The 16,340-nt window shown below is 47.9% G+C and overlaps 1 protein-coding gene across 1 annotated transcript; it reads right to left on the bottom strand.

Moving 5' to 3' along the window:
* Positions 1-3,535: 3,535 nt before the first annotated feature.
* LOC112588821 (serine/arginine repetitive matrix protein 1-like) lies at positions 3,536-11,689 on the bottom strand. Its single transcript, XM_025299960.1, has 2 exons — positions 11,638-11,689; positions 3,536-4,821 (listed from the first exon to the last, which is right to left on the bottom strand). Exon 2 carries the CDS (start codon positions 4,812-4,814, stop codon positions 3,888-3,890), a length of 927 nt encoding a protein of 308 aa, XP_025155745.1. The 5' UTR covers positions 4,815-4,821; positions 11,638-11,689; the 3' UTR covers positions 3,536-3,887.
* Between the last annotated feature and the right edge of the window lie 4,651 nt (positions 11,690-16,340).

Below are 16,340 nucleotides of genomic sequence, written 5' to 3'. Positions count from 1 at the left end.
ACAAAGTAAAAGAATACTCTCACGTATCACGTATTATATTTCGATCTTAAGAGCTAACGCCCGTCTTAGGCCAGGTTGTCCTCAGGCCGGTCCTCGAAGGCGTCTCCCACCTGGCTCGGTTTCTCCTTGACGACGGTGCTTCCTGTCGGAAGTTGTTCCTCATCCGTGTCCTTGGTGAGGCCGACGACCATCGGGCTGCTAGGCGCCTTCTTGCCTTGTCCGGTTGGTCCGCGGCTCTTCCCTTGAGGTCCGGTTGGCACCTCGAGGTCCATCTTTGATGTCTAGTTGGTCTCGTACCTGCTGCTCGAAGTTCCCTTCGGGGTCAGGCTGGACTTTGTTAGGCCCCTCAGGGTCAGGTTGGACGGATGTTGGCCCTGGCGGTCCGGTTTGGCGCCGCTTGATCCGATGCTCGAAATCCGGTCGTCTCAAGTCGGTTTGGTTCGGTCATGCCAGTGCTGGGAGATCCAAAGAATTTCCCATGCTACAGCGCATGCCTGAAGTGACGGAGAGCTACATATATGTAAAAAGCCACTGACAGTATAAAACGTATGACAGAGAGGATCCATGGAGGGGCCCACGCAAAGTATCTGTGTCTTCCGTAGTTGTCTTTCTGCGTTTCTTCCGCGAGTGTGTGGTTTAGGGTTAGGTTGAAACCGGACTCAAAATCGATGCTCAAGTAGAGCTTGAAGATGCAGATTGCAGTACATAAAAACGGATCGGTCGCTATCCGCCCAGTTTGCTGATGGCACGGCGCAGCCTCCCGAAGATGGACGGGAATCTCGGAAGCGGAAAGCTAACACCGCATTCTAAAAGTCCTTTATTCGTTCAATCTTTTATATCATGGGGACTTATCTACCGTACACTTCGCCCGGCCGCGTCGCGCTTATACGAGTCTTTCCGGGGGCACCTTGGCTCACGTCCGGCTGCTCTGGCTGTCCAGGCGAGACTTCTTCTGTTCGGCACTTTTGCGCCTCCCAAACTTCCTTCCACACTTACTCTCTCTCTCTCTCTCTCTCTCTCTCTCTCTCTCTCTCTCTCTCTCATTCCTTCTTTCGTGATAGATGCGGTTCACTCATTGCCAGTCACACTCGCTCGTATACCAGGGCGCTTGTTCCGACGATCACTGCGCGCGCAGGCGCAGACGGTACTTCGCAACGGACAACATAAACTTTTTCATTAAATCGATTATCAAAACGTAACATAATATTCTGCTATAAAATCGCTCGCAAACATAACAATGTTAAATATATATATTTTGTGTATATATAAACTTATCTCTAATAATTCTTTTTGTTCTAGGTCGCCGCGGGACATCATGGGACGCTTTAATACAATGACTCATCCAGGCAAGAATAGCATAAAACTATAATATTTCTCTACTAATCCTTTTTCCTTTTTCTGGTCTCCGCAAGACATCGAGGGATCATCGATAAGTATAAAATAAACTCTACTTAACTAATATTGGTTATCTTTTCAGGTCTCAGTAGGCTCTCGAGGGACGCCGTCTCTCGATGCTCACCACTAGTCGCATCACAGGTACTTATAATAGGTAAGTATATCTTATGTCTCATCTTAAGTATACAACTTTTAAGTATTATCTTAAGTATCTCATCGCTCGTAACTTAAACGCTTTTATCCTAATAAATAAAATTAAAACAATAACTTATTTCGCTTATTCATCCTAAATCGGGTACTTAAGTCCCTACTTAAGTTTCGCTCGTATAGACTCCTCGCTACTTTAATATTACTTATCGAGGTCCGGTAGTTCCGTCGGGTCCTTGACTGCTTGGCTCGGCTTACCACCCTTTGGAGTGCACCTTCCCGAGTACCTGCTCGGAATCCTGCGCGCCTCCTCGAGATCCGGCTGGTCTGGTCCCTGCTTCTCGGAGTCCGGACGATCCTCGTCCGATTCCTTCGAGTCAGGCTCCTTCCGGTCAGGTCCTTGGGACTGCATTTCGAAGTCCGGCATCTCGGGGTCTGGCTGCTTACGGTCAGGTCCTCGAGACTGCTCCTCGAGTTCCGGTATCTCGGCCTGGGAAGTCATCTTTCCTCGATGTGCTGTGGACTCGGGATCCTCTGGAAGAAAGTTAGGTTGGTTTAGGATTTTTAATTGAGATCCTTGCCAACCCCCGGCGTTCGTCCCCAGCTGTTGATGGAACTGCTGGTCTTCAGTGAGCTGTATTGCCTCCCGTCGGTCTCTGCTGCTAATGGTCGGCAGTGAATCGGTCTCGGCGGCACTTAAGCTTCTTCTTCCAATTCCTCGATCAGCCTTTGGCTTCCTCATCCTTGCAGCGGATGACTGCTGCAAGGTTACCCAGTAAACATTAAATATGTTATATTTATGTTGTCACATCAGCATTATAATTTCTTAATATCATTAATTAATGTAATGTGAGTGTTACTTAGTGTTTATATGTAGTGTGTAAGAATAGTAATAGTGCAATCAGTAATATCATAGTGCAATCATAATGTTCATTTTTTGTTAAATAAAATATTAGGTGCTGTGAAAATGGATGACCAACTTTCAACCAGTAGCATCGAGAAGAGGAAAGTTGGAGCACAAAAATTTAGAACAGCGTGGTTAGGTATGAACATTTTTAAAGATTGGTTGACATGGCATCAGGTACGTTCAATAGTAAATCAGTGAAAGTGTATGATATTAAACATTTACATATCATTAATGATAGTACTAAGTATTGTGTTCAATATTAATATAAGTATTCTTTTTAACGTTTATTTGTTTTGTACAATTTTATTGTAAGAATATTAGTAAGGTTTTTCTGCAGTTTCCCTTGCTATTACAACAAATGTTGGTATTCATATATTTTTCTGCTGTTAAAAAATAAAATTATATGTTTATTATTAATTATGAATAGTATTCTGTTCATTTCACAGACCTTTCTATTATCGCTACAATTCCTTCATATTTTCTTTCAAACGAGGGATCTTACACCTGTATAGGCTATAGATTGAAAATTACAGCTGAACCAACTTAAGTTACCAAGATTTAGATTACCTGATTTATGCGATTGCAATTTTCAATCCATAGTATCTTACGAGCGATAAAATACCTTTAAATTAATACGGTACTGAGGCTCCCACAGCGTTTGCTCAATGCGCACGCCCGGAAATTCTCTGGATCTCCCAGCACTGGGTTATGCTCTGTCGAGAACCATCCCGATCCCCGACCTCCATCCCCTGTTGGTGTTGGGATGGGCTCCTGGCGTTTACTCACCCGCCCAGTCCTCCCTTCCTGTCCTTGCTGATGGTTGGCACAGGCCTCGTTTCCTCGACCCTAGTAGTCCTCGGTTGTCCAGGCATCTCGGTACGCTCGGCCGCTGGCCTCGGCTCCCCTTCGCTTGCAACTGTGTGCTGTTGCAAGGTTAAGTTGTAACCGGACTGCAAGTCCTTTCTCGCGGAAGATTGCAGGTTCTCTTTTAGATAGTCGGTCGCCACCCGTCCTGTTGGATCACGCACGGGGCTACCGTCCCGGAAATGGACGGGGATCACAGAAGGAAATGTAAACACACCGCACTTTTAACTGAAAGCCTTTTATTCGTCTTCCTTACAGCCGCCGCAGCTTCGCCTCGCTCTTGGTCACGTCGCGCAGTTACAAAATCTTATCTCACGGGAGCGGGTACGCGCATGTCCGCTCTCTTCCGGCGTCAGAATCCTATTTCCCTCGGTTCCTCCTTGACACTGGTGCCTGTCGTCGGTGGATACTCCTCCTTCAGTTCCTCGGTCAGATCGATGACCATCGGGCTGTTGAGCCTCTTCTCACACGGTCCGGTTGGTCCTCGGCTTTCCTCTCGAGGTCTGGTTGGCGCCGGTCGGTCTTCCACTATCCTAGGCCGTCGGTGTGTTTCGGCGACCCTCGATTCCGGCTCTCAGCTGTCCTTGGCGCGTCGGTCGGCCGTCGGCTCCCTCTCGCCTGCAACCGTGGGCCGTTGCACACTCCCACCTGCCTCCGTGTTTCCGGGCCATCGGTCCGGAGATTCGGGGGCACTCGATTCAGGCGAGTCGGCGATCGTTCGAGAGAGTCTTCTGGTAGCGGCTTTTAGTTTTTCGGCAACTTTCTTGCGATATCGCTGATTCGCGTGTCGCTTCAACTCTCTCTTGTACTCTTCCTTTTCTTTTCGAAGGCGAGCCGCTCGTTCGTCTCTTATTTTCCTTTTTCGTAGCGTTTCCAGTTTCTCCCGCAGGATGGCTGCCTTGTCACGGTGATGGCTTTTCCGCTTTTCCTTGTCGTCGGCTTGGTTGTTGTTCCGATCTTGTGGCATTTTCTCGAGACGTTTCAGCCTTACCAGTGGCTTCATGCGGAGCTTGCTTGCTGGTTTCTCGGCTACTGGCTCGCCGTTCTCCTTGTCGCTGCTGTCTTTGGGACTGGGTTTCGATGTTCTTGTTGTCCTCGTTGGCTTCGGAATGCTTGATTTTGTCACGCTCTTTGGTTTAGGATACTCTGGATCTGGATACTCCCATCGAGCCTCAGGTAATATTGCTCTGTCAGGTCCTGTCGAGTTCGAGGTTGCTTCGATGTGTGTCCGCCGAGTGGTCTCACGGTCGCTTTGGCTTTGAGTCGGTGTTTGTTGACGTTGCGACTCGATGTTCAGGGTACTCTCGGCTTCCTCTGAGGATGACGAGGCCTCCAGTCGTTTGATGTTATTCCGACATTCGGTGATGGAACGTCGCAACTGGGAGATTTCTTTCCGCATTTTCTCGCATTTGGCCTCTTCGAGTTCACGTTCCTTCTGGCGCTGTCTCCTCAATTCTCCTCGCAGCTCTTCGCACTCTCGTCCCAGTTCCTTGAAACTCATGCTGGACCTGCAATTAGATGAGAGAGACACTCGTTAAGACACTCGTTGTTCTCGAGAGGGGTTTTTAGAGATCGATTGGATCTCCCGCGGTCCCCGCGATGGTCGCGAGGGGATACTCCCGCCAGTTCGAATTTTCCGGTGTTTGCCCGGCCGCTTGGGTAGTCTTACGACATCCCAGGTTTCGTCGAACTCCGGCAGCAATATCATTTGGTGATTGAGTTTATGGGTTCTTTTCGGTTGAATCCAGTATTCGTTCAAGTCGTCGGAGTTCGATGACAGCTTACGCGCTATAGTAGCTAATCGAATCTTTGGTCTGATTCGTTTTCTACTAGGCCCAGGCCTCGGAACTTCGCGTTCCGGCTCATATGGTGATTCGAGCTCGGCACTGTATCTCGGTTCGCTATATGGTGTGGATTGCGATTCCCCATGATCCGAAAAATTCTCGTTCGGTCTCCGCGTGTCTCCATACCGGTACGCGTATGTGGTCGCAGTTGTCGCATGTTGTACTGACCTATGAACTCGGAAGTTAGACGCTCTATTAAGTACGCGTTCGGATGTCTCGCCGCGCACGCGAAATGGTCCCTCGTACAGCGGGAACAATTTATGAATTTTCGCGTGTCGTTGGTCACTGCGGCGATGCGCCTTGACTCACACTAGGTCTCCCGCTTGGTACTGCGCGGCTGTATCATGTTTCTCGCTCTGGCGTCTGCGTTTCCGCGCCATAATTCGGAGACGCTCGCTGGCCTTTTGTTTTAGTCCGTCACGGTCTAACTATGGTGTGACTCGAGGTCGGTATCTCGGGTGGATCTATCACAAGATCTACCTCGCGGTCCTCGAGTATCGAGGGTGGCACTCCGGTGCTCGAGTGCTCGGTCGCGTTAAGTATCTGCTCGATGCGCGGCACGATCTCGTCCCATCGACGATGATCGTCGCACGCGTACGCACGCAGCGCGCGACCCAACTCTCGCATGACTCTCTTTACGGGGTTGCTCTGTGGGTTGTACGGGAATGTTTTTCGTACCTTAAACCCCTGTCGTCGGGCGAATTCCTTCCAGTGACCTGCAAGGAACTGACCACCACAGTCGGATAAAATTGTACGCGGTTAACGTCGAGGAAGTAACCTTCCTCGAGTACTCGTTCGATGGTCTTGAGTTTTTGGTCTCGTAATGGGTACATTTTGGTATACTTCGAGAATTGGTCTATCATTACGAGGACATACGCGTGTCCGTCGTAGGATTTTGGTAAAGGCCCGTACAAGTCGATGGACGCGACCTCGCCGACGTTTTGCGGGAGATCATAATACTCTGCTCTTCGAGTAGGTCTCGAGTACACTTTTGTTGCTATGCAAAGGTGACACGAGGCCACTACGTCTCGAGTGATTCGGTCGACGTCGTCAATGTCGAAATATCGTCTCGCGAACTCTAAAAGTTTGTCGGTGCTGAAGTGGGTAAGGTACTGGTGGATCTAACTTATCAATTCCCACGCGATCTCGTTCGATACTGTGACTCGGTCGCTACCATCTTCTCGCACAGTTCGGATAAATCCGTTGCGCATCTGATACTAGTTCGGGTCATCCGCCGCTCATTCTAATATAAGCGAATCGTTGATTTGCGCGTCGCGGATGAACTCGATACAATCACGAGTGTTCCTGCCCTCGTCAGTCTCAGCCATGAGACATACGAGGCGCGTACTTTTTGCGGCCTTCGCGGTCCCACTCATAATTGGTGTCTCTTTCGCAGCCCGACTCGGATGAACCAGAGTCGCTGGTTCTTTGCTGTCGCTTCCAGCGCTCGCTGCGCTCGGTTCTTCTTCGTTTGCGAATCGGTTTGCGCGAAAGCGCGTCCGCCGTGGTGTTTGTCGCGCCGGGAACGTGACAGATGTTGAGGTCGAATTCTTGTAAAAAGGCGAGCCATCTTACCATTCGCTGACTCGCCATGGCGCATGCGCTTACGAAGTTGAGTGCAAGGTGGTCGGTCTTTACCTTTACGCGACGTCCCATCAGGATTACTCGCCATTTTCGCAAGCACCACACGAGGGCTAGTCCCTCGAGCTCTGTTATGGTGTAGCAACGCTCGGCGCCCTTCAAACTGCGGCTCGCGTACGCGACGGTGTACTCGCGACCCGATTCATCGAACTGAAAGAGACGCGCACCTATTCCGACGGTTGACGCGTCTGTCTCTACTCCGTAGTTGTACGCCGGATCTAGTAGATAAAGTCGGCTCGCGTCGCGTACGCTATCTTTAATATCTCAGAACGCCTGATGCGTCGTCGTGAACTATTCGAACTTCACGTCTTTTCTGAGCAACCTTTCCATGTGGATCGTGTATCGTGCGAGATTCGGGATGAACCGGCGGTCCCAATTCACCAGTCCGAGGAAGGCCTGTACCTCCTTCTTGTTTCGCGGCTTTGGAAAATTTATTACGTTCTGCTTGGTCTCGTCCGTGATGGTCACGTGGACTCGCGAGATATCATGTCCCAAAAAGACTATTCGATCCTTCGCGAATTCACATTTTTGTCTGTTTAAGCGAAAACCGGCCGTCTGCAGCGCGTCGAACACGCCCTCCAGCTGTTGCAAATGGTCGCTCTCGTTTTCGCTGGCTATCAATACGTCATCGAGATACACAGTGACGCACGACTTGAGATCGGTCTTCTCCTTGAGTGCGGCCTCGATCGCCTCGATCGAGTGAACGACGTGCCAGTCGTTTTTATTCCGAACGGAAGCCGTTCGAAGACGTAAGTCTGGTGTTCGAAGGAGAAACCCGTGTACTGTCTAGAGTTTTCGTCCAACGGTATCTGCCAATATGCCTGGGTTATATCCAGTTTACTGAACAGATGCTTTTGCCCGATGCCCGCTAACATCTCGTCGATAGTCAGAGGCTGCGCGTGATCATTCTCCATACGCTCGTTAATCGCACGGGCGTCGAGGCAGATACGGATCTTCCCGTTGGACTTGGTTACCGCCACCAAGGTTTATATACTGTTTATATACTGCGTCGCGGCCCTACTGACGACTCCAAGAGTTCCCATCTCGCTGATCTGTCGTCGTACTTCCTCGAGATGTTTGCGAGGAATCGGATACGACTTGCCCTTGAACGGCCTCGCTGTGGTCATACGGATCTCATGCTCGTAGCCTCGGATCTTTCCGAGGGATTCGTCCAAGAGTTGACCATACTGGTCCAAGAGACTCTCGAGTTTGCGCGGAAAGTCGTCGCTGATGTTCGCGAATGTGTCCTCGGTAACCGACTTTCGCGTCTCGAGTACCTCGACGTTTTCGGGATTCGCTTCGGACGTTGACGGTAGACTCGTTTCGGGTGTTTCGTGCAGTTCTTCGGCGCGATTCGCACCGATAAACGACGTGGGTTTCGGACATGTCACGGCGATGCTGTATTTGCTGAGAAAGTCCGCTCCTAGGATCATTGGAACGAAAAGTGTTTCGATCGCGTAGAACTCGTGCGTATACTTGTTTACGCGGCCTTCCAAGTCTCTCAGCTCGACGGTTAGCTGAATCAGCGCGCTCGTATGTACGCCCTTCTGGTTGAAGGCCCCGTGCACGTGGGTCTTATTAATCTCTACACGAGGAAACAGCTTTTCGGTCTCGGTATCCGTCTTATTGCATATTCGCTGTTCGAAGTCGCGTATCAGACTGGGATTCACAGCGGATATCGCCGCTCCTGTGTCGAGTAAGGCGCTAGTCGTGATTCTATCGAGTTCGGTCTTGTCCTCCGCGACCACGTCTATCCTGATCACGGGTACATTTCTCGTTTTCTCCTCGAGGCGCTGGTCTCGGTCCTCAAGATCTCGTAACTCTATGATCATCTCGTCCATTCTTAGCGACGATACTTCATTCCGCGATTCGCGCGGTCGCGATGTCTCGCGTCGATCTCGAGTAGTCGACCCATCTCAGGGAACTGATCGTCGTTCTCCGTTTCCAGTCGTCTCAGGCACAGAGACTGAGGTTCGCACCTCCGCGGACTCCCGCCTGTCTCGATAATCGCGCGATCAGCTCGCCGAGGGTTCCCGGGTAACCGATCGTTCTCGTTTAGCCATCACCGGATCGCATCTCTCGCGAGGTTCACGTACCTCTCGGGATAGTAAGCTCTTCCCGAGTCTCGGCGCTCGGTCGTCGGTTTGCGACAGCGAGTGCGGTCCGTTGAACGACGCGAATATTCCGGATAATCTCGTCTATCGTACGCGGTCTTGCCGTACTGCCTCGATCTCGAGTAGGATTTCTCCGACTCGAGTTCGCGCAGCATGCGTTCTTTGACCGCGATATGCGCACGATTTCGCTCGCGGTTTTGAATCACGGTTAGACACGGTGACAGTTCGGATATCGTGTCTACTCATGAGTAGGTAACATGAGTAGGTCCTCATAGATAGATCAGCGGTGAAGTGCTGGCTGAGGTATTCCACCAGCTCGCATTCGGGAATCGGGGGAGAGTATCTCGCGTCGCGGGTGAACTTCTCGACGTATTCGCTCATCGTACGACCCGACTTGTTGTTCATGCCGTTCCTAACCGCGTCGCGAAGTTCGTTCTGATCGACCCTTCCCTGATATTTCTCCCGCAATTTTACTAAAACTTCACCGAATTCATGAAATTCTTGGAAGTCGAACCATTCTCTGGCCCGACCTTGTACGCAGTGTTTGAAGAAATAAAGTCGGTCTCGTTCTCTCAGCTCCTTATAATCCGCGATGTCCAGAAAATCGTCGAGGAATCTGACAGGATGCTGTTTGTCGCTGCGACCGGAGAATTTTAAATCTCCGAATGGGTTCGTTCGCGGTGCTTAACGGCGATTTCTTCCTCCCTTCACTTTGCCTTCTGCACTCTTCGTTCCTCCGCTGATGTAGCGATATATAATAGCAGCTGCCTCGCGAGTCGAATATCGCGGTCTTTCTTCTTCGCGGAATCGTAGGATTCTTAGTTTGCGTCTTTCCGACGTTTACTTGTAACGACACAAAAATCTTTGTGCCGTTACGCTGACTGCCGCCTAGCAGCACGCGACAGTCAGCTGAGCGCACACCCCCCAACCCGCGCTGACACCGCGCCTAAACGTCGCGCTCGGCCGAATATGCCCGACTACCAGGCAACGACGCTCGGGCACGATCGGCCGCCGAACCGAGCTAGCGGCACCGCCGAAGTTATTCGGCAGACGCCGCATAATCACGATTAATTCCGATTAAAAAGCGGAATTAACTCCGATTAAGGGCGAGGAAAACCGAAGCCCCAAAATCTCGGGTATATAACCCCGGCAGATTTTGACGAGAGAGAGTCTCCAGAGTTCCGTCTCCGCGGCTAGTTCTTTCCGAGAGAGGATCAACCGAGAAGCTTCTGCCGAAATTCGTAAGTTAGTTACCAGGCCGTCTACGACGGTGATTAATAATACCTGTTCTTTGGGCTATAAAGATCGGACGGCGAGTTTGCCGTCGCCCCGGTGTGTTCACCGGAACGATCTTATTTTGTGCCGTCTTTGCGATATAAGGAATCGGACGGCGAGTTTGCCGTCGCTCCGGTGTGTTCACCGGAACGATCTTCTTTTGTGCCGTCTTTGCGATATAAAGGATCGGACGGCGAGTTTGCCGTCGCTCCGGTGTGTTCACCGGAACGATCTTATTTTGTGCCGTCTTTGCGATATTTCGTGCCGTCTTCGCGATATAAGGATCGGACGGCGAGTTTGCCGTCGCTCCGGTGTGTTCACCGGAACGATCTTATTTTGTGCCGTCTTTGCGATATTTCGTGCCGTCTTCGCGATATAAGGATCGGACGGCGAGTTTGCCGTCGCTCCGGTGTGTTCACCGGAACGATCTTATTTTGTGCCGTCTTTGCGATATTCCGTGCCGTCGCTCCGGTGTGTTCACCGGAACGATCTTATTTTGTGCCGTCTCTGCGATATAAAGATCGGACGGCGAGTTTGCCGTCGCTCCGGTGTGTTCACCGGAACGATCTTCTTTTGTGCCGTCTTTGCGATATAGGGGATCGGACGGCGAGTTTGCCGTCGCTCCGGTGTGTTCACCGGAACGATCTCACGATATCTCTTTCTTAATTTCATCAAATAGGACACCAGGAAGGCAAGAGCTGATCAGCTGTGAGTTGACGCGTCGGTCCAGCACACAAGGAATACTCCCATCGCCCGCACCCCTCGACCCCCGGGGCGATCAACGCTGCGGCCGAGGACAAAAGCGAGCGCGACGTGTCGCGACACGTTCTTATACCGTTTTTTTCCGACCCGTCGTCAAGTCGCGTGCCGAATCACCCAAGCTAGCGCTTTAAATCACAACGGAAACACACACCGCGCGGTCACTAATCAGTGGCTCGACCCTCATCCTCGGTGCGTGTCAAGCGCCGTCCGAAATAATTACAGAAATAAGCCCCAAGCAAATCGCTCACCTACCACGGTGACCCCGCGGGGCTCGTAGCGTCCGCGGAAACGATTCACGCAATCACCTAACACCCAAACATTGGGACGTCGCGTCACGGCACGCGGTCGTGACGGGCAAATAAAGACTTATTGTGTTATATTTATTTTGTCTCCGCTTATTGACACATATACACACCACACACACACCTTCACCTGAAAATCTTTCCTGTGGTCGGCTCGCAAACCGCGATCCAAGCCACAGGGCCGGATCAACCCGAAACAACCGAGCCTGGAGGCGCGACCGTTACATACTCGCGATCCGGATCAGGATCGTAGAGATCCTCGTCTATTTCGCTACTGTGAATTGGTTAGTCTCGCGCGGTATCGAATCGTTCTCCGAAACGATCGCGGGTGTTGAAAGTTGCGGAATGCATGGATCTCGCGTCGTCTTTAACCTCAATGAACTCACCACTACCGTAGCCCCGTTGCAATCGGTACCTGCTCCATGCCTCGGCTCTCATTTTCGGCGGTTCGCTCGTAATCTTGCGTGTTTTGTCCGCCTCGAGGGTTTTTAACTGAGAAGCCATGCCTCTGATCAGTTCTTTCATCTCGTCGACTTGTTCGCTGATCTCGGTTAGCCGCGAGTCTTTCGCGAGTTTCAGCGATATGTTTAGAATCGCGGACTTTACCGTGCTGCTTAAGATAAAATTTTCGCCAAAGCCCCAGTTCGTCTGGTTTGGCCCGGCGATCGTGCTTCCGAACGTGGCTCTGTCGGTTTCGATGCTATCGAACGCGGTCGAGCGTACGACTGGCTGTGTCAGAACGCTCCCTTCCGACGCGGTTCTAGCTAATATCGGGCCTCCGATAGACACGAAAGATGGTTGTTTGAGTAGCGGCTGCGAGAGTCCGTACGCACGCTCCGATCGCGTCGCGGGTCTCGCTTCGTTCGAAACGAGTTCGTTCTTCTCGTCCGCAACTGACATGTTTCTGGGTTTGCTCTACGGAACTTCTGAATTTTTCGCACCGTTACGCGTGGTGTTGGAACATTCGAGGTTCTCAAGTAGCGACCTAGCAAGCCAAACTATATGGTTTCTGCGCGAGTAGCTGGTCTAATGTATCGTTCAACTCGCGATCGCGTGATTTTGATCCGAGGATCCTCTTAAATCTATATACTACGAATAATGTGATGCGAATAATACAATAAATGTCCTGTAGATAAGGTGGTTATTGTAGCAACGCTACTACTAAGGATATATACACATGGCCACTAAATACTGTTAAAATATTCTTAAAACTAGGTGTGATTAAATATGACGAATATGTATGCAACTTAAATACTACTGGAATATACTAGAATATATGTATTTGGAACTCGTGTTTTTGTATTTTTCCGGTTATTCATAACATATACAAGATATAATGATATATATTTAGGTTATAGGTCCTCTAACTATTTAATAATACCTCTAAATGTGGATAAATAAAACGTTAATATGATAATATGAAACAAAATTAAGTTTCACGGTGGGACTACTTCCGTGATCTCAAGTGGTACTCTTGTCCCTTGTTCTTTATCAAGAATCTTTTTGTACGTTAATATTATTTACTTTACCGGATTTTTCGATATCGCACTTAAATGTACGTTAATATTCTCAGTTTCTACGAGAATTTATCGAATTATATCCGTACAGAGATCTAAAACTTTTATTTATAGGTTAGCAGATATCTCAAAGGCTAAAAGTTGTACAAGTCGTAACTCGGTAATTTATCAAAGGCACGGTAGTGCCTCGTGCCAAGTTCAAGCGCAACGAAGCTGCGTCTGAACGGCGCGAGGCACACCATGCCTATTATACGCGAAACTGCGAGTTAAAACGAGGTGAGATATTCATATCTCAGCAATAGATGAACCGATCGAGATTTTTTAGTCCCAATCGATTCGGTCTTAAAAAGTAGGAAGCAAAATGTTGTTATGATTTTTGTGTACGTTGTCTCTAAGTGGAGGTATTTTAAGTAAAAGTCCGAATCACGGAAATTTTCGATTCAGTAAGAAAGTAAGAAAGTAAGAAACTTCGGACGCATAAGAGTGAGGATATGTGCATCTCGTTTTTCCGACACCAGGGGCGCTACGAGAGCGCTGAACAAGCAGATATTAGCGAATGCGAGCGTGTAAGCGAGGGATATGCTGTAGAATACAATATAGGACAAAATGTGCGAGAGAGAAAGTGAGAGAGAGGAATGAGAGAGGAGTGACAGCCAGAGAGAGAGAGAGAGAGAGAGAGAGAGAGAGAAAGAGTGAGAGAGAATATAAAATAAATATATATAGTTACGTATATACGTACATACGTACATAATCATTTTTAGGTATTTTCCGCATCTACGTCTACGTGTACGACAATATATTTTATATTAAATAGCAGCGAATGCGAGCGTGTAAGCGAGAGATATGCTAGAATACAGTACAGGACAAAATATGCGAGAGAGAGAGTGAGAGAGTAGTGAGAGCGAGAGAGAGGAGTGAGAGAGAGAGAGAGAGAGAGAGAGAGAGAGAGAATGTAAAATAAATAGATACACTTACGTATATACGTACATACATATGTACATATACGTACATACCAGGTGTGTCGGTAATTCCTTTCCGGTTTCTTCGCTAAAGAAAACACGTTATTTACAATGGATAGTTAAAATATATTTATTCAAAGTATTGGCCATTTGATTTTATACATTTTGCCAATCTCTCAGGCAATTTATGGATGCCATTCCAAAAGAACTGTTTCTCCTTTGAGCTAAACCATTCATCGAGCCGTTTTTTAACTTCTTCGAAATCGGCGAAGTACTGCTCTGCAAGCACGTGCATCGATGCGAAAAGGTGGTAGTCGGATGGAGCCAGGTCTGGAGAGTACGGCGGGTGCGATAAAACTTCCCATCCAAGTGATTTCAACACTTCTTTGACTGGTTTTGCTGTATGAGACGGCGCGTTGTCATGCTGCAAAATCACTTTATCATGTCTTTGAGTGTATTGTGGACGTTTTTCGATCAATGCACAGTTCAAATTGATCATTTGTTGTTAGTAGCGATCAGTATTAACTGTTCCTCCAGGTTTCAACAGTTTATAATATACGACACCAACCTGGTCCCACCAGATACAGAGCATGGTCTTACGACCAAAGCGATTTGGCCTTGCAGTCGATGGGCCGCCTTCGCCAGGTGATAACCATGATTTTTTTCGCTTGGGATTTTCGAAATAAATCCATTTTTCATCACCCGTTACTATTCGATGCAGAAATGACTTCCTTTCATACTTTTGAAGCAGCATTTCGTTGACGATTTTTCGATTTTCCAATTGCCTGTCATTCAATTCATGTGGCACCCATCTTCCCATCTTTTGGATTTTTCCCATCGCTTGTAATCGTTCACAAATTGCTACTTGGCTCACATTCAACTTTTCTGCCAATTGTTTTTGAGTTTGTGTTGGGTCTTCATCCAATAACTCCTGCAATTCCGCATCTTCAAACGTTTTCGGCCTACCAGGACGTTTTTTGCCTTGAACGTTGAAATCACCACATTTGAATTGTCGAAACCACGTTTCACATGTTCTTATGGTTGGAGCATGCTAACCATAAGTCTCTACCAGCAAACGATGACTTTCAGCAGCTTTTTTCTTTTGATTAAACAAGAAAAGTAACGCGTGCCGCAAATGCACGTTTTCAGGCACAAAACTCGACATTTTCAAAAAATTATTAATCTATAACGCTGTTATTTTGGCGGAACATAACTTGTGTAGTTTTAAGCTTAATGTCAGTAGAATAAAATGACATATGTATCAAATCATAACATTGCATACTTATGGCTAGTGACATCTGTTACAAAAACCGGAAAGTAATTACCGACATACCTGGTACGTACATAATTATTTTTTAGGTATTGTCCGCGTCCATGTTTACGTGTACAATATATTTTATATTAATTAGCAGCGAATGCGAGTATGTATGCGAATTATATGTTAGAATACAGTATAGGACAAAATGTGTGTGTGTGTGTATGTGAGAGAGAGAGAGAGAGAGAGAGAGAGAAGAGAGAGAGAGGAGAGAGGGGGTGAGAGAGAGGGGGTGAGAGGAGAGAAAGGGGGGAGCGAGAGAGGGAGAGAGAATGAGGAAGAGTATGAAGGAATGAGAGAGTGAGGGAGTGAGGGAGTGGGAGAATGAGAGAGTGAGAAAGTGTAAGATATACGTATACTCAGAGGCAGGTATGGTATCCCTCGGCGATGTCGTATATGCCTGTAAAACAATAGAAAGTGATGACAGGCATATACGCATACGCATATGGGCGTACAATACAACGCGAGAGAAGCGAAGGAGAAGTGGTGGGAGACATTCCGATGATGCATCCTTATCGCACGTCGCACGATCGAGAGAGAAAGCATTACCAGACGTGGTACGGTTAATGGTGTCCCCAGTAGGTGTCTCATTCACTCTACGCTTGAATGCAGGCAATATGAGTGAGACAGCTATACAAACACCGCGCTGTCTCTTTAGGTGTCTTGCTCGCTCTAATAGCGATGTATCGCACTTTCCTCTTTTCTCTTTAGCAGAAATGCCGATTTAGGAGGCAATCCTGTCTGTAGTCCAGAAAAATAAGCTATTTCCGCGAATTTTTTTTTCGGAAACTAAGCAGACGATTGATTTCAAACTTGATAGAAATAATAATATATATTTTATTGATGAGAATGAATTTTTATAGCGTTATAAAAGAGAAAAGCGCGATACATGGCTATTACAACGAGTGAGACACCTATAGAAATAGCGCGGTGCATATAAAAAATTAATATTTTTTTATTTCGCTAGTTCACACGATAGTTAGACATGTTCTGAATATGTAATTAGATGCCGAAGTCGATCGATCGATTTTTTATAAAAAAAAAAGTTTTTTCTCTGATTTAAGGAGATGCTATATAACGTCTCGTTATTATTATTGTAATTTTTATTATTATTAAATGTCTCCTAGTTTTTTCTTGTATTTTCAAGAGCGGAGCCTATGTTTTAAGTAGCATTTTAAGGAAGATGTTGCATTTATTCTCCCTCCTTCTCGTAGTCTTTCCAAAAGTGAAGATGTTGCGTCTAAAAAAAATTGCACAATTTGACATATCTTACGGCATAAATTAAGTTTTTTCGTAAA

Source organism: Harpegnathos saltator, unplaced genomic scaffold, assembly GCF_003227715.2.
Source record: "Harpegnathos saltator strain DR-91 unplaced genomic scaffold, Hsal_v8.6 scaffold30, whole genome shotgun sequence".
In the NCBI taxonomy this organism is placed as follows: Eukaryota; Metazoa; Arthropoda; class Insecta; order Hymenoptera; family Formicidae; genus Harpegnathos; species Harpegnathos saltator.
Note: the sequence above shows the minus strand (reverse complement) of the source record. Positions and strands in the feature narration are given on the sequence as shown.